Genomic DNA, 24,554 nt, shown 5'->3' with positions numbered 1-24,554 from the left:
CTGTGAGCTTTCAAGGTCAGCAGCTGACCTGCCAGGCCAGGGGCCCAGAGTTTACCCCAGGCAGCTCTCAGAAGCCAAATTTAACTTCCCCTGCCTGTGTCCTCAGCCTTCCTTACTGGCTCCTTTGGGCCACTGCATATATTTATTTCCTAAGCAAACACTTATTGTGCACTTATCATAAATACATCTTACACCTAAGGCTATAAATGTGGCAGGGTCTTATGTATTTATTTATTTTTTGCCCATTAAATAATAACTCTAAATTGGGTAGGGACAGTATTTTTTTTTTTTTTTTTTTTTTTTTTTTTTTTTTTTGGGGGACAGTATTTTTGCTCTTACTTTGAACTGGAGAGGCTGGAGCTGAGGCACCAAGTACTCAATCCCAGACGCCACAGTCTTTCCTGCACATTGCAGGTGATGGCCCCCAGCTGAGTCCACTCACTGCTGGGCCATTAGTGGCTCCCGTTTGCTGTCCTTGGTGCCTGACTCTGACTATTGATAAGTATTTGAATCTTGCGGAGGGATACCGAGGAGGAAAATGAGACACAGTATCAGGACAGAAAGGAATGGGAGAACGGCTTGAGCAAATTCTCTGATACCAATGAGCCCTATTATTGTACCGCCCCTTTTTTCACCACACCCTTCAGAGCAGTTCTAAAACAATCGGCGACTAAAAATAGTAAAACATAACATCAGCCAGAAAGGCTTATAAATCCCAAGGGGGTTGGTGGCAAAAGTAGAAAGATCTCACGTCAGAGTCTGTGAACTCTGCAGACTTCCTGCTTTTAGATCCTCTGTGCTGGGGTCACAAAAGAGTTTACTGAATTATTAAGTTGTCCCTTCGTTTTATTGCTGTAAAAGAAAAATATTTTTCCTACTGTCTCCCCTCCCTTTCAGGACAAGCTGAGTGCAAAAGACACCGGCAATTTCACGAGCTTCCTCCCCGGATCTACAGGGCGCCACCTCCCACCGCAGTTTCACTTCTGAGTTTAGTCCAGTCTGAGTTAACTTCCTCACCCAGATCTCAGGAACCGGCAGCTGCGGAGGGAGCTAGCAGTGCATATGTGCCTGCTGCATGGTGAAGGGAGTGGGAAGGGTCCGGGCCCAGGTTTTTTTGGTGGAGGGAAAAGAGACGTGTGTGTGGGGGGGGGGTGGTGGGCGGCACGGGGAAGGGAGTTTGTTTCCTGATAACAGCTGCTGGAACTCTGAAAATGGTCAGGACTGTGCTTCATAGCTCTCACACCCTGTCTGCTTTCTCTTTCGCCAGACTCCATGTCAGATCTCCGAAGATCCAGGATGTGAGGTGAGTGAAGGCCCAGGACAAGAACCCTGGGGCCTCAGAGGAGGGGACGTCCTTCTCCCCGGGAGCAAAGCACCCCAGGCAGAGCGGAGCCTAGTGTATCTCTTGGGGGAGATAACCTGCCAAAGAATAGAAGTCTCCGGAAGAAATTCTCTACGGATCCAAGAGAGTGGTCCTGGTTATTAGAGGGACATAGCCTATCCAGTAACTTTAGTTGAATCCCTGCTTTTAATTCTGCCACTGTCAGTTCAAAGGAAAAGCCACTCTCTTCCTCCGTCCTCTGCTGCCCTCCCTGACAAAATCCCAGGAATGGGAAAGCAGGGAACAGGGCTAGGTTTACGAAGCAGCCGGAGCAGTGGGTGAAGGGACCGAGTCCTTTGTTCCTAGTCACCCCTCCTTTGTCTATTAGTTGTCAGGTCCTCGCTGGTGGACACTAGGTGTCCAGCACCCAGGATCCTACAGAGGCCCCACCTTCCCCATCTGCTTCCCACCTCCCCATATCCTGGGTTCTGCCAACCCCCTGTGTTCCAGTCACCCTGAACTTCTCCTGAGAGACAAGTCCTGGCCTGAAAAGATAGTCACTTCCCTAGCTCTCCAGGAGCTCTGCACCCCAGGACCAACCCCTTCTCTTCCCAGCTGTCTTTCCAATTCTCTTTTCCTCAGGTCAGGGAGGGCAAAAAGAACTTGTTGGTTTTTCTGGTTGTCTTTTTTACTTTCATTATCATCCTGGTTGGGTCTCCACTGGGGACTTTATTAACCTGCTGTCTTTTGTTCTTTGTGGGGTGGGAGTGAGGGTTTAATTAGAGTCAAATGTAAGGAATTCCTGGCGGTCCAGTGGTTAGGACTCCTCGCTTTCACTGCCGAGGGCTCGGGTTCAATCCCTGGTCGGGGAACTAAGATCCCACTAGCTGAGAGGCACGGCCAAAACAAACAAACAAACAACAACAAAAAATTAGAATCAAATGTGATTGTCTCAGTGAAATCCTTCATAGACCACCCAGTTACCTGGGTTACCTGGATGTAAGTGTTACTACCAGTTACAAAGAAATAACTCTGGTACTAATTATTCTTAATATTCATTAGAGCAGGAAAGAGTTTGACAATCCCTCACTGAGTTCTCTCTCTTGCTGCAACTTTGGCGAAGAAGTCTGCCTCATTTCTCTATCTCTCTCAGTGCTTGGCCCAAGAAAACTTTTCACAATAATGGAATGTTCTCTATCTGGGCTTTCATGTAGCCACCAATCACCTGCGCCTATTAAGCACTGAAATGTGGCTAGTGGGTGTGAGAAACAGACTTTTAAATTCTATTTAATTGTTATTAATTCAAAGTGGCCACATGTAATAGTCACTACCATATTCCACAGCACAGCTACATTTGATGCGTCTTCTAAATTCCAATCTATTTCTTCTCTTTAGAGAGAAGACCACGTGACCTGTGGAGGCCAGTGGCAGCCAGTGCATCGGAAAGAGGCTCAGACAAGGTGAAGTTCCATCACTGTGGGAAAGTTCTGGCTGCTTCATCTCTGCCTCTAGATCCAATATTAGAGATTTTCAGGAAAAGCCATGGCCTCAACCCCAATCACCAAGAAGATGAGGGAGGAAGCCACCTGTTCCATCTGTCTGCAACTGATAACTGAGCCAGTGAGCATCAGCTGTGGACACAGCTACTGCCACTTGTGCATAGTGAGCTTCTGTGAGATGCAACCATGGCTGGAGATGTTCTCCTGTCCCCAGTGTCGGATGCCATTTATAATGGCAAGCCTCCGACCCAACAAGCAGCTGGGAAACCTCATTGAAGCCGTCAAGGAGATGGACCAGGAAATGTCATGTGAGGAACATGGAGAGAAGCTCCATCTGTTCTGTGAAGACGAGGGCCAGCTCATCTGCTGGCGCTGTGATCGAGGATTGCAGCACAAAGGGCACACCACAGCTCTGGTGGAAGATGCTTGCCAAGGTTACAAGGTGAGTGGTGGGCCAGAGGACCTTGGCGAGTACCTGGCCTCATGTTGCCCCCCAAGACCTGAAATTATTTAGCCTGAAACCCAAGATTAGGATCCTGAAATATAACTTTCATCATGTCATTCTTCTGAAAAGTAGTTTATGATGGGTCCTCACTGAATCAAGGCCTGATGGTCACTCTTCTCCCTATCCACTCTTGATGAACTCCTCCCTGCTCTAGAATGCCATGTGCTCCAGTGCACACCTGCATGTTTTATTGCCTCACACCGTCTGTGTGATTTGAGAAAGCACAATGTGCAAGTCCATGGGATAGAGTCTGAAAACACAGGGGACGAAGACACACCCCCTTTTAGGTATCCTACAGTCTAGTAGGGCAGACAAACCAGCAAAAAGGCTGCCTGAAGTCCCCTGATTTGGATGGTGGAGAGGAGCACCAAGGGGTGTGGAGTGGTAACTGAGGAATCTTCCCAAAAGTGACTCTTGAAGAACACATAAAAAGTAACCAGATATAGAAGTATGGAGAAGAGAGAGGGCATTCCAGACCGAGGGGCCCACTTGTGCAACGGCACAGCTATGAGAGCGTACCTGACTCGCTGTGACCAGGCCAGAGTGTGTGTGCAGGGAAGGCAGGTGATGTCATAGGAAAGGAAGTCAGGGCCCAGAACTTGGTATCCGCTCGGAGTCTAAGCCCTAGCCCAGAGTAGTCCTGGCCACGGGGGGATTTTCATTTGCACAGTGAAGGATCAGGTTGACATTGAAAAGAACATTCTGGTACTGATACAATGAAAGGAATACCAAAGAGTAAAATTTAGATTATTCCTATAAGAAGGGGGAAAGGGAGCAATTCCAAGCAAGATTCAGGAAGGGGAATGAGTGGAAGGGTTTGGAAGTGATTGGTCATGGAGTATGAAATGGAGGGAGAGGTTTTGGGCAACTCCTGTTTATCGCTTAAGAGCATATTAAGGAAGGCTGACCTTTGCTATTGTGGAACGAAGGAGGGGGCGTGGTCCTGCTGCCTTATTCCTTCTCTGCCCTGGCTAGATTTGAGAAAATTGTCGTCCCCAGTGTGAGCTCCTTGTTCCCTCCCCTATGACGTGGAGGTGGTCTTCTATTAAGGTTCTGGGTCCTTCATCAGGACACGTCAATACTGACCACCACTCGGCACATGGCAGCTCTTCCTTAAACTCCATGGAGCAGCTAATTACTGTAATGGGGACATTCCCATTGGAATTAGTTTCCCACCAAGTAGTAAAAGGAGCAGCACGGGGTGATGGTTCTAAGCCTTGAGAGTCAGACTGCTTAGTTTGAAACCTTAGTTCTGCTACTTATTAGATGGGTGACTTTGAGCAAAGTTATGTAATGTCTTCATGCCTTGGTTTCCCCAACTATCAGTGGGGATGATAGTAGTTCCCTTCCTCTCCAACATACATGCTCAGGAGGTTGTTATAAGCTTTAGGGACATTAATACATGTAAACCTTAGAATAGCACTTGGCACATAGTGAGGGCAATGCAGTCTTTTGCTAACAAGTTCTATAGAGCCCTTTCTTGAGAGCGGGTGAGAACTGAGTATACCTATTGGCTTTAGGACAAGAGCCGATTCTTTTTCTTTTTAAATCAAGATAAAAGTTCTTTTTTTTCTAATTAATTAATTAATTAGGCTGCGTCGGGTCTTGGTTTCAGCATGCAGGCTCTACAGTGCACAGGCTTAGTTACTTAGTTGCCCCGCGGCATGTGGGGTCTTAGTTCCCCCACCAGGAATCAAACCTGCGTCCCCTGCGTTACAAGGCAGATTCTTAACCTCTGGACCACCAGGGAAGTCCCAGAGCCAATTCTTTTAGTGTTGACCGCAAGTAGCAATTTGGTTTAGCTTAAACTTGCTTTCCATGAAAATGTGAGAAACTATTTTGAAAAATAACCTGAAAGCTTCATATGGATACTAACTCATTTTTAAAGGGCTTCATGATACCATTCTTCAAAAGGTCTCCGAGCTCCCCTCCTCCATTAACTGTTTCTGACAACTTCAGCTGGCATCTTGGTCTGTCTTTCCTTCCTGACTCACCATAATACATACAAAGTTCCATGTGTGCCAAACACTCTGGTATTGGTTCTGGTTGGGTCAGCACATTACTTCATAAAATCTTTTTAGGTGATTTTTATCTTGTTTTATGTGCAGAATTTCCCTGGCAAGACTGCTGGTGGTGGATATAGCTCAGGCTCAGGGTCAGCTGGGATCACAGCCCAACCACCCACCAGTTACAGCACCTTGAGCAAGTTATTTATCCCCTTTCTAAGCTTCAGTTTCTGCGGCGCAGAAATGATGTTAAAAATCCTACTAACTGCTCAGTGTTGCCAAGGGAATCAAATATGTTACTGCCTATACAGCCTTCAGCATGCTTCCTGGTAAAGTGTAAGGACTCAATACATATTCAATAGTCAGGCTATTCTAATTAAGTCTTGGAGGGCTGGGATGCTCCTTAGGTGCCCAATGAAGAATTGTTGAATTGAAAAGACTTTATTCACCCAATTTTTCTTTCAGGAAAAGCTCCAGGAAGCTGTGACAAAATTGAGGCAACTGGAAGAGGAATGTATGAACCTGAAGGTGTTCACGGCAAAGCAAATAACCGAATGGAATGTAAGAGTTTGGGTTTATTGATCTCAAGCTAGTTTCCATCCTAGCGCTTAGGTACAGGGGATGATTGAGCAAAGCATAGTGATGGCTTATTCTCACTAAACCAGACCAAACAGATAAAACCCAAAGAAGAAAGCACATTTGTTTTTATGTCCCTCATTGTCTAATATCTATGAGAATTTATCTCCAACCCCTTCAACCTTTCAGTAGTAACCGGCTAGGATTCCGAAACCTCAGTTAGGAGAAGCAGAACAGGTGTGCCCATTTACCTAGAGCCATTCTTGACTGGGTTTCAGTTCTTAATATCTCAAAGTACCTTCTGGATTTGAAGGCCTTATTAACCTTATTGCTTTGGCACATGTACCACAGTGCAGGGTATGGCTTTCAGCCTTACAGGTTCAGAAACCACCCTTTGTGAGCACTAAGAAAACAGAATCACTCCAGGTTGAGGTTCGTATTACTCAAGCTCATTAGACTGAAGAAGGAAATCTATCTGGTTTATAAGGAGGACCAGAGTGCTCCTAGAACCTACACACTTGGCACTGTAGCCTCTAGGGTCTGAAAGACTGTTTCCATGGCTGACCAGCCTCCCCGTGGTCAGAGATGCATTCCTTTATGGAAATATTTATGTAATTAATCGGCTTACAGTCAAATCCCACAGGCCAGTGAGCCATTTTGCCTCTTTCAGAGTTTCTTCCAACCTTCCAACCTCTGCCTAATCCTTTGTGTACAGTTGTTAAACTTGAACTCTCAGAGGACACTCTTGCTTCCCTCATTTCTGGGATCTTGGGCAATGGGGAGGATCTTGGACAATGGGGAAGATCTTGGGCAATGGGGAGGATCTTGATTATAGCTAATACATATGGAAACCCTGTCAATGACACTCTACCACAACATTACAGTCATCAAAACACTAAGTAAATTGAAAAAGCACTCATGGAAACTGCAATTCTTATCTCCCCAAACGAAAGCTGAGTCCGACAAGGTGTACCATTTGGTTTCTTATACGTAAGGATGAGTAGGTGGACCCGAGTTGGTGGATGACTATTTCGTAGTTAACTATGACAAATGCCTGATACCCAGACCTCCCGCTGCTGAGAATCATGGACTCTCCTAATAGCCTGGTTGTCTTAAAGTCCAGTCTTGGTGATGTTCATTACAAGCTTTTGCTTCAAGAAATTCCCTCAGACTCAGAGCTACTTTCTTATATCCTGAATAAAAACTCATTTTTATCTTTGTAACGGATAAAGTTTTTAACCTTGGCCCTAGTCCCATGATTAAATTATCTAGCACTCCTGCACCTTGGCTGAAGAAGGATGTTAATAAGGTGATAACCTCTCCCACATCTGAGTATCTGCCTTTCGGGCATGACTCTGCAGCGGGCAATTTGGGACGTTATTCCAGCTCGAATGATTCATGGGAAAATAATGTTATGGTAGCTGAGCAAACTTTCTTTTGTGTATGTATGTGTTAAAATATGCATAATGAAATTTACTGTTTAACTATTTTTATGTGCACAGTTCCATTCCTTCTTCCTCGTAACTCCTGGTAACCACTATTCTACTTTCTGTCTCTATGAATTTGACTATTCTAGGTACCTCATATAAGTGGAATCATAAAATATTTGTTCTTTTTTTTTTCCTGGCCTATTTTACTTAGCATAATGTCTTCAAGATTCATCCATGTCTTAGCATGTATCAGAACTTCATTCATTTTTAAGGCTGAATAGTATTCCGCTATATCTATACACTGCATTTTGTTTATCAGTTCATCCAACAGTGGACATTTGGTTGGTTTCCACCTTTCTTGGCTCTAGGAGAAGATAGAAGTTCAGAAACAAAAAATCCAGTCTGACTTTAAGAATCTCCAGAGCTTCCTTCATGAGGAAGAGAAGTCTTACCTATGGAAACTGGAGAAAGAAAAAGAGCAGACTCTGAGGAGACTGAGGGACAATGAGGCCAATCTTGAACAGAAGAGCCATGAACTCGAGAGCTACATCCTGCAACTAGAGCATAAATGTCAGGGCTCAGCCCAAAATCTGCTGCAGGTGAGGCCATGCACTTGGAGAAGGGAAGGAAGGTATCTGTTCCTGAGCTTTTAGGAGGAGAATGGTGAGGAAGCACGGGAAGCTGGGCGAGCCCTGCCTGTTTCACTCAAAAATGGTACATTAGTGTAGGGAATTTAAAGTAACGTTTCTTTTGGATACACAGCAACATTTGCAAGGTGGCCTTCACTAGTCTATAGAGCGGCTTTAGGTGAATCAGAAAATATATAGGTATGGTGGGTTCCTTGGCCAAATGGAACCATGGGATAACTTTTGCTACCATTCGCCTCTGTCCCATGTTCACAAAACTCTGACTGTCAAACTGTCTCCTGAAATACTCCTCCAGATGACTGGTGGGTGACAAAGTGGGGCAGCCAAAAGAAGGTTATGAGTGATAACCTGCTCCCTGATTTCCTTGTAGAGCCCTCCAGAGCTCTTTCGGGGCCTTCTTTCAGCTGCATAATGGATCCAGCCCATTAAGACAAACTGCGACTGGAGCTGTTTTTTCTATTCCCCACTAAAAGAACTGGAGGTCACACTGTAGCCTGAGAATGTAGCATGACTGTCCCACCACCATGTGATACCTGCTGCTACCATCTTAATGGCCCATCTCAGGGGCTATGCATGGATTCACCACTACGGACCTTTGCAATGAATGGCCTCTACTGTGGGCTCACTCTGAAGGAAATTAGGTCACTGAAAGCAAGTCTTTCCAGAGGGAGCATGGGCAAAGCTCTTGGCCCTCTATCCTAAGCAGCCCGCAGGTAGATGTGATTGCAGACACCGCAGCTCTCCACAGAGCACAGCAAGGAAGATAACACACAAACATTCTGATATGCTGAATATCCCAGGGGGCCGGGATGGAAATCATTCTATCTGGGTATCCATCAATATCTAAGGCCAGGGTTACTCTCTTTACTTCTTTGTAAGGAGTGTTTATAGAGAACAGCCCCACATGCCAAGTCCCATGAAATGCTGATGTTCCCACACTTACATTTTGTCTTTCTCCATAGGATGTGAAAGATACTTTGAGCAGGTGAGTCCTGGACAAATGCAGGAGGGAAGGGGTGTGGGTATATAGAGCTGAATGGAATTTACCACTGAAGAAGTCTTGGTCTCTGCTTATTCTAGGAGTTGGGCTGTGAAGCTAGAACAACCAGAGGCCCCCTCTTTGGACCTTCACACTGTGTGCAATGTTTCTGAGCTTTACTTTGATGTGAAGAAAGTGTTAAGGAGCTATCAAGGTAGGTGAAGAAACCCTAAATACTACGGACAGAGGGACCTTAAGTGGTAACCAAGTTCACCACCTATCCCTGGGCAGGCTCACAGCCAGAGGGGTCATTCAGATATTTTCAGTTGAGCTGTCACCCTCTCCCTTGTTAGTTTGTTCCAGTGCTTAGACAGGGACATGGCATGCTGGTTACCTGTGCAGACCCTTCAAATTCCTGCTCTCTCACTTATCAGCTCTGTCATTCCAGGCAAATAACCTCCTCAGTTTCCCCATCTGAAACATGAAAATATTAACAACTCTCACTTCACTGGGTTGTCGGTAAAATTAAATATGTCAACATGTGTAAAGTGCTTAGAAGTGTCTGGGACATAGTGTTTATTGTTAATATTTTGGTCAATTCTCAGAGCAATGCAAGAAAGGGAGGTGAGTATTATGACGGTGGTCCAAATGTTTCAGGGCCTCGGCCCAGATAACACAGATGGTAAATGTTAGAACCACGACAGAAACCAAGTTTTACCAATTCCAAAGCCTGAGCTTCCTGCTTCTTAGATTCTCTTCGTCAGTGCTTGCTATATTTCCACCATCCCTTATCCACAACTACAAGATTCCAAAAGTTCTGATAACTGACAATTTTTTCATAACTTGTTTGGCTGCAAGATTGGACCTAACCTAAAGTGATTTGGTGGCTGTATTAATTACCTATTGCTGCAGACAAACTTAGTGGTTTAAAGCAATACACATATATTATCTCACAGGTTTTGTGAGATAAAGCTGGGCACAGCTTAGTCGGGTCCTTTGCTTAGGGTCTTACAAAGCTGCAATTAAGGTGTTAGCCTGGCTGTGTTCTTACCTGGAAGCTAGACTGGGGGAGAATCCTCTCCCAAGCTCACTCAGGTTGTTGGCAGAATTTATTTCTTTATGGTTATGGGACTTAGGGCCCTGGCTTCTTGCGGGCTGTTGGCGAGAGGCTGCCCTCAGCTTCTAGAAGCGAGCCATCAGCTGCTTGCACATGGGCCTCCCAACATGGCCAATTATTTCTTCAGAGTAAGCTCAGGAGAGAGTCCCTAGAGCAAGTCTGCCAGAAAGATGGAGACTTATAAAATGAAATACAGTCACAGGAGTCACATCCCATCATTTTTGCCATATTCTATTGGTCAGAAGCAATTCACAGGTCCTGCCCACACTCAAAGGGAAGGAACTGCATAAGGGTATGAACACCAAGAGGCAGGATCACGGAAGGCTACCCTTGTGTCTGAGTGACACGGTGGCCGAACCTGAACTGCACTGATATGAGATTATTTAAAGTCTTTATTTATCCCGCTTAGTTTGCATTTATGTTTTACTGCAGAAATATTGATGCATTGGATTACAAGACAATGCCTTAGACCCTCCCAGGGGTGGGCACATAATTTAGAGTGTCTGTATTGTTTGCCTTTATAACATCAAAAATATTCTGAGGGCTTCCCTGGTGGCGCAGTGGTTGAGAGCCCGCCTGCCAATGCAGGGGACACGGGTTCGTGCCCCAGTCCGGGAAGATCCCACATGCCACAGAGCGGCTGGGCCCGTGAGCCATGGGCACTGAGCCTGCGCGTCCGGAGCCTGTGCTCCGCAACGGGAGAGGCCACGACAGTGAGAGGCCCGCGTACCGCAAAAAAAAAAAAAAAAAAAAAAAATCTGAATTTCAAAACTCATTTGGCCCCAGGGGTTTCAGATAAGGATTATGAACCTGTATTCAGTTTCCCCTCAAGTTAACAAGAACAAACAACAATAATAACTACCAAAAAATAGCAACTCTGTATTTGATCCTGTACAGATGCAAGGAAGGACTTTATATAAATTATGTCCAGATTTAATTGAGTTGATTTTTCTACTCTTATCTTTCACAGAAGGCATTACAACATGGTTCAAGTCTATCTGTTTCTAAAATGAGCTCATCTTTTAACTAGATAATTCTTCTTTTTGAAACCCTCATTATTAAAGCTTTTCTTATTAAAAAAGTCATATAAATAAATTGTAATCACTCAAACAGTATAGAGAGATACGAAAAAAAAGTTCAAGGTTTCTCTTACCCTTCTGCAGGTAACAAGACCTAGGTCTTTCTCTGTGTTTTTACAAACATTTAATACATAGATCGTCTCTTCCTATTCACCCATTGCTTTTTAAAGCTGTCTAATATTCCAGGGTACATCATAACTATACGTAACCATATTCCTACTGATGGAGCTTCAGGCTGCTTTCAGCACTTGGGTATTATAACATTTGCAGCAATAACTTTCTAGTCCATGCAGCCTTATATCCTGGTGCTTTCATTCCTGTAGGGTGTATACCTAAAGCTGGGATTGTTGTTAATCTTAACACATGTTACCAGATTACTTGTTCCAATGTAGCAACATGCACTCTCTCACCAGCACCAATAAAAACGATTCACACATACTGAACACTCTTTCTGTGACAGATGAGAAGAGCTTCACGTGTGTTATCTTGTTTTACACCGCAAGCCTCTCTGTAGGTAGCATTTTTTCCTTTATAGATAAGGAAACCAAAACACAGAGAGGTTACGTGACTGTTGTAAATTCCCACAACCAGCAGGTGGTAACTCAGGTAGTATCTCTCTAGAACTCACTCTCTTAATCACTCTGCAATGTGGCAAAAAATGAAAGTGATGTATTTTTTTAATTCATTGTCTTGTGGAGTGGACGCTGAAGGTATGTGTAGTTGGTTTTTGTTTGTTTGTTGCTATTCCACACGATACTACTGTGAACTTTCTTGTCCATGCTTTCTTGTGTCCTGTGAATGGTTTCCTCTGGGGATATACCTTGAATTAAAAATGCTGCTGTGTCGGGATGCACATCTAATTTTACTAGATACTACAGATCTTGAAATTGTATCACTTTATACCCTACCAGCAACATAAGAGATCCCACTGTTTCACATCTCCCTCACTCTCTGCTTATAATTTTTGGCCATCTGATGGATTTGAAATGGTACCTAATTGTGGACTTAATTTGAGTTTCTCCAATGTCACTAGTGAGGTTGAGCTTCTTTTAGTAAGTCCATTAGCCCTTCAGGCTTCTTCTGTGTTTTAAGAGTTTTTCTTTTGGGTTCTTTTCCTTATTGATTTATGGGAGCTTATTATAGCCAATATCTTCTGTTATGCGTATGGCATTTTACATTTTCATCCTATCTTTTGATGTATAGAGATTCAAACTTAGAGTAGACACATTTGTCTTCAAGGTCTATGCCTTTTGTTTCCAAAGAGCTCAGGCATCAACCATCTTTCTAGTGGTATTACCAACCTGTAAACATTTTAATTTCTCAGCTTGGTTTTCCTGGATCATTCAGGGAAGACTAATGAAGCCCGAAACTTTTGTGAGTCAGGCTCATGATAAGGACTGACTGAAGAGAGTTTAATAAAGGGATTATTTACAAAGAGGAGGATTTGGGTGATCATCAAGGAACAGTGAAGCAAACTAGGGCTAGGAATAGGTAGGGAGTCATTACCTCCCCAAGGCTTCGGTAGCAGATGGAGGGAGCTGTAACCAGAGGCAGAGGAATGCAGACCCTCCAAATCATAGCTAGTGGGGAGGGACTTGGGGCACTAAATACTTCTAACTCTATTTCTTTTTGCCCTGTGGTCTCCTCTAGTGCTTCTCATTGGCTTAACCAAATAGCAGTCAGAGGGAAGGGAGCCTGGTTGATGTGTCTATAGGGGTTAGCCTTCCTGGACACAGAGCAGGCTGGAGAAAGGTGGGGAGTGATCTGGAGGGGCAAGTGAAGAACATCCAGCAGTGGAAGTGTTTCCTAATACTTGATTTCCCGTATTGCCACAGCCCAAATGATCAGAGTTTAACCCAGTAACACAGCGAGTTTGCTAACTCTCTTGCTGGACCACCGCATTACCACCTTTCATTTTTAAAATTGCGTTGCTGGCCAGTATCACACTTTATCTACTTTTTTATGTCTTACTTGACTCTAGTCAGATATTTTTCATGTGTATTGGCCTCTTGTGTGTTACTTTATACTAATCCTTATAGAGCATTACCTGAAGCAAGAAAGAAGAGCTTACACTTAAAAGTCGGGGGACTAGGTGTATGTCCTGAAGCCTGGGTAAAATTTTGGGTTTTCCAATAACAAGCTATGACATTAGTTGTGTCATTTTCCTTCTCCGATCCTCAGTGTTAATGGTAATTAAGTAGAGATGATGAGGGTCTCATTTCTGCTCCAATATTCCATGATTCCTAGAGGTCCTACAAGGGAGAGGAAGGGCTTTGGAGAGGACAGTAACCATGTTAACTCTGGTTAGTTCTGCTCCTTGGCTTCTCTGAGTGACTAAGATGGTGATGATGTTGAAGATGATGATGATGATATCATTATTATTACTGCCATTTACAGGGCACTTACTATATACCAGGAATTTTACTAAGCACTAAGCATACATTAGCTCCTTCAATCCTCCCCACCATGCTTGGTGACAGATACGATGATTTCCACTTTATATTTAACAGAACTGAGGCTCGGCGAATGATTTGCCTAAGCTCACAACAGCTAGTAAGAGACAATGTGGTACATACATACAGTGGAATATTACTCAGCCATAAAAAAGAACGACATGATGCCATTTGTGGCAACATGCATAGACCTAGAGATTGTCATACTGAGTGAAGTAAGTCAGACAGAGAAAGACAAATATCATATGATATCGCTTATATGTGGAATCTAAAAAAATGGTACAAACGAACCTATTTACAAAATAGAGTCACAGGCATAGAAAACAAACGTATGGTTACCAGTGGGGCAAGTGGGGGGAGGGATAAATTGGGAGATTGGGATTGACATATTTTCACTACTATGTAAAAAATAGATATCTAATAAGGACCTACTGTATAGCACAGGGAACTCTACTCAATACTCTGAAATGACCTATATGGGAAAAGAATCTTAAAAAGAGTGGTTATGTGTATATGTACAACAGATTCACTTTGCTGTACACCTGAAACTAACACAACATTGTAAATCAACTATACTCCAATAAAAATACAAAAAGAAACAATGCTTGGATTTGAATGCAGCCTGGTTTTATTTAAAATAAACTGTGCTCTCAGCTACAAAAATCATGTCTTTCTTTTCCCCCCCCAGTCAGCGTGACTCTGGATCCAGATACAGCTTATTACGAACTAATTCTGTCTGAGGATCGGAGACAAGTGACTCGTGGATGCCCCCAGGAGAATCTTGATACTTCTTCTAGGAGATTTAGTGCCTTACCCTGTATCCTGGGCTGTGAAGGCTTCACCTCAGGAAAACATTACTTTGAAGTGGATGTGGGAGAGGGAACTGGGTGGGATTTAGGAGTCTGTATGGAAAACGTGCAGAGGGACACTGTCATGGTACAGACGCCTCAGTCTGGTTTCTGGGCCATCAGACTGTGCAAAAAGAATGGCTACGTAGCGCTTACCTCTCCCCTAACTTCCCTTCAGCTAAGGGAGCAGCCCCTGGTTGTGGGGATATTTCTGGACTTCGAGGCTGGAGTTGTATCCTTTTACAACATGACCACTGGTTCCCACATCTTCACCTTCCCAAAGGCCTCCTTCTCTGACACTCTCCGGCCCTATTTCCAGGTCTATCAATATTCTCCTTTGTTCCTGCCTCCCCCAGATGAGTAAGGGAAGGAGCAAAGTCTCCTCCTTGATTTAACTAGCATAGAGAGTATAATCTGAATCCCATGAGGACAGAAATGTGGTCTGTTTTCTTCGCTGCTATTTCCTTGTACCTAAAACAGTGCTGGGTTTTTAGTGCATACTTAATAAATCTGCATTGAATAAATGACTATAATGACTGTAAAAATACCCCAAGTGGTCAGGCTGAGCTGGGGAAAAGCAAGATAATAGCGATGATTATGCTTTGTCCTCTCCATCCCTCTTCAGTGGGTTCAGAGTTTCGATTTCTAAGAGTTCTTGAGTGACCAGGAGGGTGACTCAGAGACCAGGAGGTCTGACTTCTCCTAGTTTGTTTGGTGCCATTTAAACTCATAGATGGGGGATGAGGAAAAGCTGCAGTTGTCTCTGTCAACTGCAGAAAAGAGCATGAAAATCAAAAATGCAATGACTCATCTAACCACTGACATGATTAATAATCTGAGCCATAGTAAGCCATTAATAATCTGAGCCATCGATAATCTGATGTAGTAAGTGTGGATGGCTGCCAGACCTGGTGAGATCTGCTTGAGCAATAACCACCCTCCTACCCCCATCTCAGAAGCCAGTTGCAAGTCCAGGTTGTCACCTGTGCTTCTGACTGACTGGCTATAAATTGGAGGTTCCCATGATCCCCTCTTTGGGTTTGATCATTTGTTAGAATACCTCACAGAACTCTGAGAAACACTTTGTTTACTGGTCTATTATGTAATAAAAGATACGATAAAGGATACAAATAAACAACCAAATGGAACGATACATAGGATGAGGTCCAGAAAGGTCCCTAGCACAGGAGCGTCTGTCCCCGTGGAGTTGGAGTACATCACCCTCCCAGCACGTGGATGTGTTCACCAATTCTGAAGATCTCCAAACCCGGTACTTTGAGGATTTTTATGGCGGCTTCATCATGTGGGCGTGATCAACCATCAATTTAATTTCCAGCCCCTCCTCCGTTCCCAAAGGCTAGGGAGTGAGGCTGAAAGTTCCAAGCAACTAATCATGGCCTGGTCCTTCTGGTGATTAGCCCCCATCCTGATCTATCCAGGAGCTCACCAAGAGTTGCCTCATTGGAACAAGAGACATTCCTATCACCTAGGAAATTCCAAGGGATTTAGGAGCTCTGTACTAGGAACCAAGGGAAGAGGCCAATGTGTGTGTGTGTGTGTGTACATATATATATATAGATAGATATACATACATATGTTCTATTATTATTTCACAATATGTTAATAAACTTTTGTTTTTCTCTTGTTAGTCTAATTTACAGGTCCCTGGTTGGAGAACCTAAGATGGGTAGAGGAAAATGATTGTTTCCTCCCCTATACAAGCAACCCCAATGTTATTGTTCTCTGTCCCCATAGTCCAAGCACACGTACCCACTCCGGAGCCTCAGACCCACTGGATAACTGAGAGACCCCACCTTCGTGCAGGATAAGTGAAGGCACCATCTGGTTATTGCTAAGTTCACCTCTACCTCTAGGTGCCCTGCAGTCCTGTCTTACCCAAGTATAGTCCTGCCCAGTGAGGGGTGGCCTCCTTAAAACGGTGGCAGGGCCTAGAGTGCTTTGCTCAGAGAAAAGTCTATGTCCTTAAACACTTAAAATTGCTGACCAAGAAAAAATGATGATAAACATTCAACTAAAGAAAAAAAAATTTTAATTAACAAAATAAATCTTTGGAAACCATAGGATAATAAAGATAAAATTACAAGTTGATTGTGGTGTAGGCAAGTTATAGAAAGAAAAATAAGTCCTATTTGTCCTTATGGGTTAAAAATTCTACTATATTAGATAAACCATTGGCTGCTCTAATAAAGATTTTTTAAAAAGGAGAATACAGAAAAAATGGAAACATGAAAAAGCATATACTGGAGATAATTTTGAGAACAGTTTGAAGAATTATGTGCGTATAAAACTGAAAATCTTGACTAAGTGACTTTTTAAAAAAGAAACTAAAAGACCTAACTGACTGAAGAAGGGGAAAGAAAATCTAAACAGACTAATACATACAAATGAAATTCAGAAAGTTACAGAATTCCAATTAAATAAGGGGAAAAAAGCAAAACAAAGAGCACACGGATTTATGGCTGCATTTTTTTTTTAAGGATAGCAACTCATTGTACTGCTGAAGACTCAATTAAGTTCTACAGAATAAAAAACCCAAAAGGATAGTGGCTGAAACAAGTTCATGTCTCTCTCATGTAAAGGCAGTCCAGATGGGGAAGTGTAGGAAATCCAGAAAGTCCAGGGCTGGTATGGCAACTCCACAAAATCGCCAAGCCTTCCAGCAACCCTCCCACCATCCCTAGGTTCCAAGACAGCTTCTAAAGCTCCAGGCATCACACCTTCATTCCAAGAGTTAAGATGGAGAAAGAGATTCAGAAGTTGAGCAAAGGGCACGTATCCAAGAGTTATCTTTTACTACCTACCCTACAACCTTCTGCTTGCATCCCATTAGCCAGAACTTAGTCCAAAGCCACCTTCCACCTTGGTGAGGCAGTACATGAACTCAGGCAGCTTAGCTCTACATTGTTAGAATTCTGAGCAAGATCCATCAGAGAGCTACAGGGACTGTGGCTCCCACACCCACCCAGACCAATGCCTCACGTGTCCAGTCTGGAAAACCCTCAGCATCTGGTACATAGTTAGCCAGGAAACAAAAGAAGAGGGGCCCTCTCGTGCCCCTTCCTCATACCTTTTTGACACACCCTCCCCCTGTAACTGCATGAAGGGTCAGGCATGTGTGGTGTACCTGGTGCTGCGGCAGAGGACCAGAGACACAGACAGGCAGGGAACAGCAGGAATGACAGGATAGCAACTGAAGGAGGCAGAGGAACATAAACAGTCCAACTGACACAGAAAGAGACTTCTCAGGTAAAGTCCAAACTCCTCATACCGGCCTAGAAGGCAAATTCTGGCCCCGCAGACCTTGCCTTCCTGGATTAATAATCTGTTCTTCCCACTTCTCATTTTCCATATACAGTGGCCTTCTCTTTGGTCCTAGACAATGCCAAGGTCATTCTGGTCCAAGAGCCTTTGAGCATAATGTGTTCTAGGTTCAGAGTAGTCTTTCCCAGCTTCTTCTGAAGCCGGGTGAGCTCATTTTGATCACCAGCTTGGCAGACACGAAGTGTTAGGGAATTAACATCCCAGGAGTAAAACGTCAACTGAAGAGGGAATGGTGTGGATGGATAAAGCTTCAACCAAATGAGCTTCAGACAAACAATTCTGAGACGCCATCTACACAGTGCCTCCGAGGACATCCAGGGAAATGAAAGCAAGTGCTCAAAGTGGGAACCAGGTCAGGAACGCACCTGTGACTGCCTTTTCCACCTTCCCTGTGCCAGCACCCTGCATTCTGGGGTCACACCTTAGTTACCACCTTCACCCACAACCAGATCTGAGCTCAACTTTTCAGAGACAGCAACCACTGCTACCTCCCCCACTCTTGTCCTCTTTCTATATATAAATATGTGTATAGAAAGATATAGATATTAAATGATTAAATTAACATATTTATTATGGAATACTGTAAAATACAATAAATTATACTCTCAGTTCTAAGGAATGAGCAGTCCTACTGTGGTGGTAAATCACCTTCCCCATACATATATTTGATCTTGCATGTTTTTCTCAGTGTGAGCATTCCCCCATGGCATTGCACATGCTAATATGTGGTTTTAAATGACTGTAGCGATCTCATAATAGCACATACGCTCAGGTTGTTTCTTGCAATTATAACTTATGTTCAAATGAACATCATTGTATGTAAGTAGGTTTTCACTTCTCTTGTTTACCTCAGGGTGGGTTTTTGAAAGAAAGTTTCCGAGTCACAGTATATGGACATTTATTTAAAATACTATTGATATATTCTTATCTCCCTCTTTCCCTTTCCCCCGCTTCCCTTACCCACCTCTTCTGTTTCCATAACTCTCACTGTCATCAGCCAACCCCTCCAGGAGCTGGGAACCTGGAGGGGCTTTGATAATGTGGAAAGCTATGGGCTGGTGAACCAGATGGGAGAATCTTTCCGAGGAGATGGGAATGGAGAATGCTAAAGTTTGCAGGTGAAAACATCACTGGAGCCTAGACCACTTCATTAATCCCCACTTCTGTTTCCTAAGGTAGGAAAGGGAGGGATATAAAAATGAAAAAAAAAAAAAAGGAGGGGGGAGGGGAGAGAACAAGGAGCTGGATGCATCTGGGATTTGCTGCAGAAGTGTGGTTCCTTCTCCTGAAGGACAGGCAAAGCTGTCACTGTCCTAGAAGACTAATTCATGGCCATTCACTAAGCACGTGACAATTTTTGATGAGTATCAAACCACCCCAAAACTTATTTGCTTAAAACTACTACCATTTATTCACTTACAGTTCTGTAGGACAGCTGGTGGTTCTTGTAGTCAGGGTTGAATTCTGCTGGTTCTTCTCCTGTGTCTCTATCAGCTGGAGAGTCAGCTGGCATTGGGTAATATAGGATGGCCTCACCTGCAAGTCTGGCAGTTGGTAGGCTGTTGACTGGGTTCTTCATTCTCCAGCAGACGAGCTCAGTCTCTTTCGTAACATGGGTGTTTCAGGGCTGTGGGAGAACCAAGATGGGGACAAGCTGCAATGTGCCAGGCTCTTTTCAAGCATCTGCTCAGGTCACATTTGTTAGATTACTCGGCCAAGTCCAGACTCAAGGGACAGAGATATAAACTCCACCTCTTTTTTTTTTTTTTTTTTTTTTTTGCGGTACACGGGCCTCTCACTGTTGTGGCCTCTCCCGTTGCGGAGCACAGGCTCCGGACACGCAGGCTCAGCGGCCATGGCTCACGGGCCCAGCCGCTCCGCGGCACGTGGGATCTTCCCGGACCGGGGCACGAACCTGTGTCCCCTGCATCGGCAGGTGGACTCTCAACCACTGCACCACCAGGGAAGCCCTAAACTCCACCTCTTGATGAGAGGAGCGACGATGTCACATTGTAATGAGCAATAAGATGAGATAAATTGAGGGCAACGTTTGCAATCTATCATAAGACATTTGCTGCATACAGTCTCAAAATCTAAATTAAGGAGGGACAGAGATGCAGAGGCATTCTGAGTGCCTGGTCCTCAGTAGATTCGGCACCAGTTTCTCCCCAAAGACAAGGTCTATTAGAGCTCTCAGCACCATCAATAATTCCACTTTCTTCACCCACACAAACAGCTTCAGTGCCTGGGATTCTGTGCGAACGGCTCCTCACATCCTCCTCTCTCAGCCTTGCCTCTCACACCCACTCACACCAACAGCCTGAAGTGGAGTCTGTGCACCGGTTCTCTGGGACTCGCAGTGAGGGAACGGCGTTATCAGGCAGCTGGGATTGGAAATGCAGGAAGCTCTGCACATAGGCTCTTCACCCCCAAAAAGTCCCTTCTTCTCCAGGAATAAGGAAGACAGTGATCGTCGTTCAAGAAGGTGCTTGATTAGCATATTAATTAGCTTGTGCCCAAGAGACTATGCTAATCTCCTTGAGTTTATCCTGATACCCCTGGACAAGTAAAAATGATCCAATCTGTCATATTCCAGGAACTGGGTGTCCGTTCATCACTCCAATTCATGGGCAGGACTCTAGTCTTCAGATCTCCTTCTCCTTCCCACATCTTGTATCTCAGCCATCCGTCTCCCTGTGTCTCTTTTCTCTAGGTTCTCTGAGGATGGGACTGGTTGTTTTCCTTTTTTCAATCTTGATGCCACTCCTCAGTTCCTGTTTTAGTTCTCTGGACATCCTGCGATCCATTAAAGATATTAGGTAAAGTTTAAAAGTAAAAATTTCCACCTTTCTATGATCCAGACAGATCTATGTCCAATTTCTGATTTTACTTACAAGTAGACAAGTGACACCACCCCTCTGTGTCTCCATCCGCTTCCTCCAGTGTGATAGTGGGGCAATAATCCCAGTTTGTAGTGAGAAGTGCTCAGGCACAAAGCACTAGGTATACAACACAATAAACAAGATTTTTGTTAATTTATATAATGATTGCAAAACACTTTTATACTTCTGACCTGCTGAAGAGGAATTCTTGGGCCACCATCACTTAATCTTTGTGGAATCCTGGGTAATTCAATTCTTTCTCTGGGCCTACCATTACTCCAGAAAAATATTAACTCAGTTTTAGAGATCGAGGAAGAAACAACATTCACTACTGTGAGGGGCTCCGCCCAGATCAGTGGTTCTCAACCCTTGAAGCAAATTCCGGTACCTAGAGAGCTTTTAAATAACTTATTGAAGACTGGCCTCCTCCAGACAAATTAAAAAGGGATGTGTACGTGAGGGAGGGGAGCTCAGGCAGAGGACTGACATCCTGCGGTTCTGTAGGTGGCACTGAAGGGTCTTCTCCCCCGGGGGTGTCGCCGGGTGTCACTTCTTTGGCCTTACCCAGGCCCACCACACCCCAGACGAACCACAAGATAACTTCAGCACCCCCTCGCCCCCCGCATGGGGCACTCTCACTTCTCTCCAGATGCGGGTCCTGGGGGCGTTCAAGGTCCCAGCCCCACCAGGGCGGGCGGCAGTATCCCTGGGGGCTGCCCTTGGGCTGCGGCCTCCCTTCCACATTGGCAGGCGGGTGGCAGGTGGGACGGGCAGCCGCAGGATGGAGTCGGGGCCTCCGCCCATTCCGCGAACTGGCGGGAGCTGGTCTACGAGGAATTGCCAATCAGAGGGGCCCTTTCTATTCAACCGTGGCCTCATTTTAACTGAATTACATTGGCAACCACCCTATTTCCAAATAAGGTTACATTCTGAAGCAATGGGGGTTATGATTTAAACATAATTTTGGGGGGAAGGGGGGTGGGTGGGACATAATTCAACCTACACATTGTCTAGGCTTGCACACTTGGACCTTGCCCTCTCTCTGAAGAGTCAACAAATAAGTGAATGAGCCTTTAAAAAACAGAAACATGCAGAAGTGTGGCAGATAGTGGCTGTTTACCAAACCTATATCATCTTCCTAGACACTAGAATGAGAATATTTCACCTACTTCCTTACATCTCCCTTTGTAGTTAGGAGTTCCCATGTGGAAAGGGAAGCATCGTGACCCTCCAGAGAGTTTAGAGGAAGAAGTGATAAATTAGTTCAAAGAGAGCACCCACAAATTATAAAACGTACTCCCCTTTCTTCTCACATTTTTGCATTGACCCTGGCTCAGTATAGATTCGATGTAAAAGCGTACTACCCTTAAGATATTATTGGCCTTTAATAGCTGGTAAGGAGCTGCTGTGGGGTGGAGTTCAGAGAGCACGTTAGTTCCTACAGAATTTTCCCTGGCAGAAGCAAAAACTAAATGACTTCCAAGGCTTTTCTAGCTCTAAGAATTCCACAGTTCTTTGAAAAGCTGGAATTGTCCTACAATTGCCCTATAATTGAAAAATAAGAACAGGAAGAGTGGATGATCTTATTCATATTTTATAAAGGATCATCAATCCTCAATTAAAACAATGTGGTATTAGTGCTTAACGGAAAGACTGACACAACAGAATAGAAAGTCTAGAAATAGACAAGTAATACAGGAATTTTGTATCCAATAAAGAAAGCATTTCTAATCACTAGTAGTAAAGATGGACTTTTTTAATAGTGCTGAGACAACTAGACAGCCATTTGTAAAACACCAGAAGGAACTTCAAGTAGATCAAAGATTGAAACATAAAATCGAAACAAAACAAAAAGCCAGAAGTACTTAAAGAAAATATAGGCGAATTCCTTTGATTCTTGAAGTGGGAAAGACCTTTCTAAATATTACTCAAAATCCAAAAGCCATGAAAGAAAACATTGGTAAATTCAATTACATAAAAATAAAAAGGCTGCATAACAAATTTTATCATTTAAATGACAAATGACTATCTGAAAAAAGTATTTTGCAACTCTTATTATGAAGGGCTAATCTCACTAATATGTAGAGATTCTGAAAGCAGAATAAACCGTTGTTCCTTTACACAATATCATCATGTACCCATGGAAAGAATAAGGAAGACCTCTGCTTCCTGTTGTAGACACAGCTCCAGGACATACTGCTAAGTGAACAATGGTAGAGAACATGTATGTATTATCCTATGAAAGGGTGAGAAAGAAGAGTATATATATTTTTCATTTCTATTTGCATAAAGAAACAGTGGAAGGGGAACTGTGTCGTCAGGGACATTGGTGTGTAACTTGACTTCTGGGTGTATATCTTTTCATACGGTTTTGATTTTTGAATCAAATTATTTATTTATTTATTTATTTTTTTTAAACATCTTTATTGGGGTATAATTGCTTTACAATGGTGTGTTAGTTTCTGATTTACAACAAAGTGAATCAGATATACATATACATATGTTCCCATATGTCTTCCCTCTTGCGTCTCCCTCCCTCCCACTCTCCCCATCCCACCCTTCCAGGCTGTCACAAAGCACCGAGCTAATATCCCTGTGCCTTGCGGCTGCTTCCCCCCAGCTATCTACCTTACTACGTTTGTTAGTGTGTATATGTCCATGACTCTCTCTCGCCCTGTCAAAACTCACCCTTCCCCCTCCCCATATCCTTAAGTCCGTTCTCCAGTAGGTCTGCGTCTTTATTCCTATCTTACCCCTAGGTTCTTCATGACATTTTTTTCCCTTAAATTCCATATATATGTGTTAGCATACGGTATTTGTCTTTTTCTTTCTGACTTACTTCACTCTGTATGACAGATTCTAGGTCTATCCATCTCATTACAAATAGCTCAATTTCATTTCTTTTTAAGGCTGAGTAATATTCCATTGTGTATATGTGCCACATCTTCTTTATCCATTCATCCGATGATGGGCGCTTAGGTTGTTTCCATGTCCTGGCTATTGTAAATAGAGCTGCAATGAACATTTTGGTACATGACTCTCTTTGAATTTTGGTTTTCTCAGGGTATATGCCAAGTAGTGGGATTGCTGGGTCATATGGTAATTCTATTTGTAGTTTTTTAAGGAACCTCCATACAGTTCTCCACAGTGGCTGAACCAATTCACATTCCCACCAGCAGTGCAAGAGTGTCCCCTTTTCTCCACACCCTCTCCAGCATTTATTGTTTCTTGATTTTTTGATGATGGCCATTCTGACTGGTGTGAGATGATATCTCATTGTAGTTTTGATTTGCATTTCTCTAATGATTAATGATGTTGAGCATTCTTTCATGTGTTTGTTGGCATTCTGTATATCTTCTTTGGAGAAATGTCTATTTAGGTCTTCTGCCCATTTTTGGATGGGGTTGTTTGTATTTTTGTTATTGAGCTGCATGAGCTGCTTGTAAATTTTGGAGATTAATCCTTTGTCAGTTGCTTCATTTGCAAATGTTTTCTCCCATTCTGAGGGTTGTCTTTTGGTCTTGGTTATGGTTTTCCTTGCTGTGCAAAAGCTTTGAAGTTTCATTAGGTCCCATTTGTTTATTTTTGTTTTTATTTCCATTACTCTAGGAGGTGGGTCAGAAAGGATCTTGCTGTGATTTATGTCATAGAGTGTTCTTCCTATGTTTTCTTCTAGAGTTTGATAGTTTCTGGCCTTACATTTAGGTCTTTAATCCATTTTGAGCTTATTTTTGTGTATGGTGTTAGGGAGTGATCTAATCTCATACTTTACATGTACCTGTCCAGTTTTCCCAGCACCATTTATTGAAGAGGCTGTCCTTTCTCCACTGTACATTCCTGCCTCCTTTATCAAAGATAAGGTGTCCATAT

The 24,554-nt window shown here is 43.6% G+C and overlaps 1 protein-coding gene across 4 annotated transcripts; it reads left to right on the top strand.

Annotated features, from left to right (window-relative positions):
• The first annotated feature begins 743 nt into the window (after positions 1-743).
• TRIM38 (tripartite motif containing 38) lies at positions 744-15,005 on the top strand. Of its 4 annotated transcripts, none has more exons than XM_032649763.1 (8): positions 815-1,064; positions 1,268-1,303; positions 2,717-3,262; positions 5,797-5,892; positions 7,706-7,936; positions 8,947-8,969; positions 9,065-9,177; positions 14,301-15,005. In XM_032649763.1, the coding sequence occupies exons 3-8, from the start codon at positions 2,864-2,866 to the stop codon at positions 14,822-14,824; spliced, it is 1,386 nt and encodes a 461-aa protein (XP_032505654.1). In that variant the 5' UTR covers positions 815-1,064; positions 1,268-1,303; positions 2,717-2,863; the 3' UTR covers positions 14,825-15,005. The 4 variants fall into 4 exon arrangements, with proteins under 4 accessions (XP_032505652.1, XP_032505654.1, XP_032505651.1 ...); XM_032649760.1 differs by having other exon boundaries at positions 815-1,078; XM_032649762.1 differs by having other exon boundaries at positions 815-1,096.
• Positions 15,006-24,554: the final 9,549 nt, after the last annotated feature.

This window comes from Phocoena sinus, chromosome 11 (assembly GCF_008692025.1).
Source record: "Phocoena sinus isolate mPhoSin1 chromosome 11, mPhoSin1.pri, whole genome shotgun sequence".
Taxonomy (NCBI): domain Eukaryota; kingdom Metazoa; phylum Chordata; class Mammalia; order Artiodactyla; family Phocoenidae; genus Phocoena; species Phocoena sinus.
This window is presented reverse-complemented; position numbering and strand designations above follow the sequence as displayed.

Excerpts from the sequence above, each read along its gene's own strand:
- TRIM38 (XM_032649761.1), top strand. The coding sequence starts at position 2,864 with ATGGCCTCAACCCCAATCACCAAGAAGATGAGGGAGGAAGCCACCTGT. Across the intron at positions 7,937-8,946 it reads CAGCCCAAAATCTGCTGCAG|GATGTGAAAGATACTTTGAG; the intron begins GTGAGGCCATGC and ends CTTTCTCCATAG. Across the intron at positions 8,970-9,064 it reads GTGAAAGATACTTTGAGCAG|GAGTTGGGCTGTGAAGCTAG; the intron begins GTGAGTCCTGGA and ends TGCTTATTCTAG.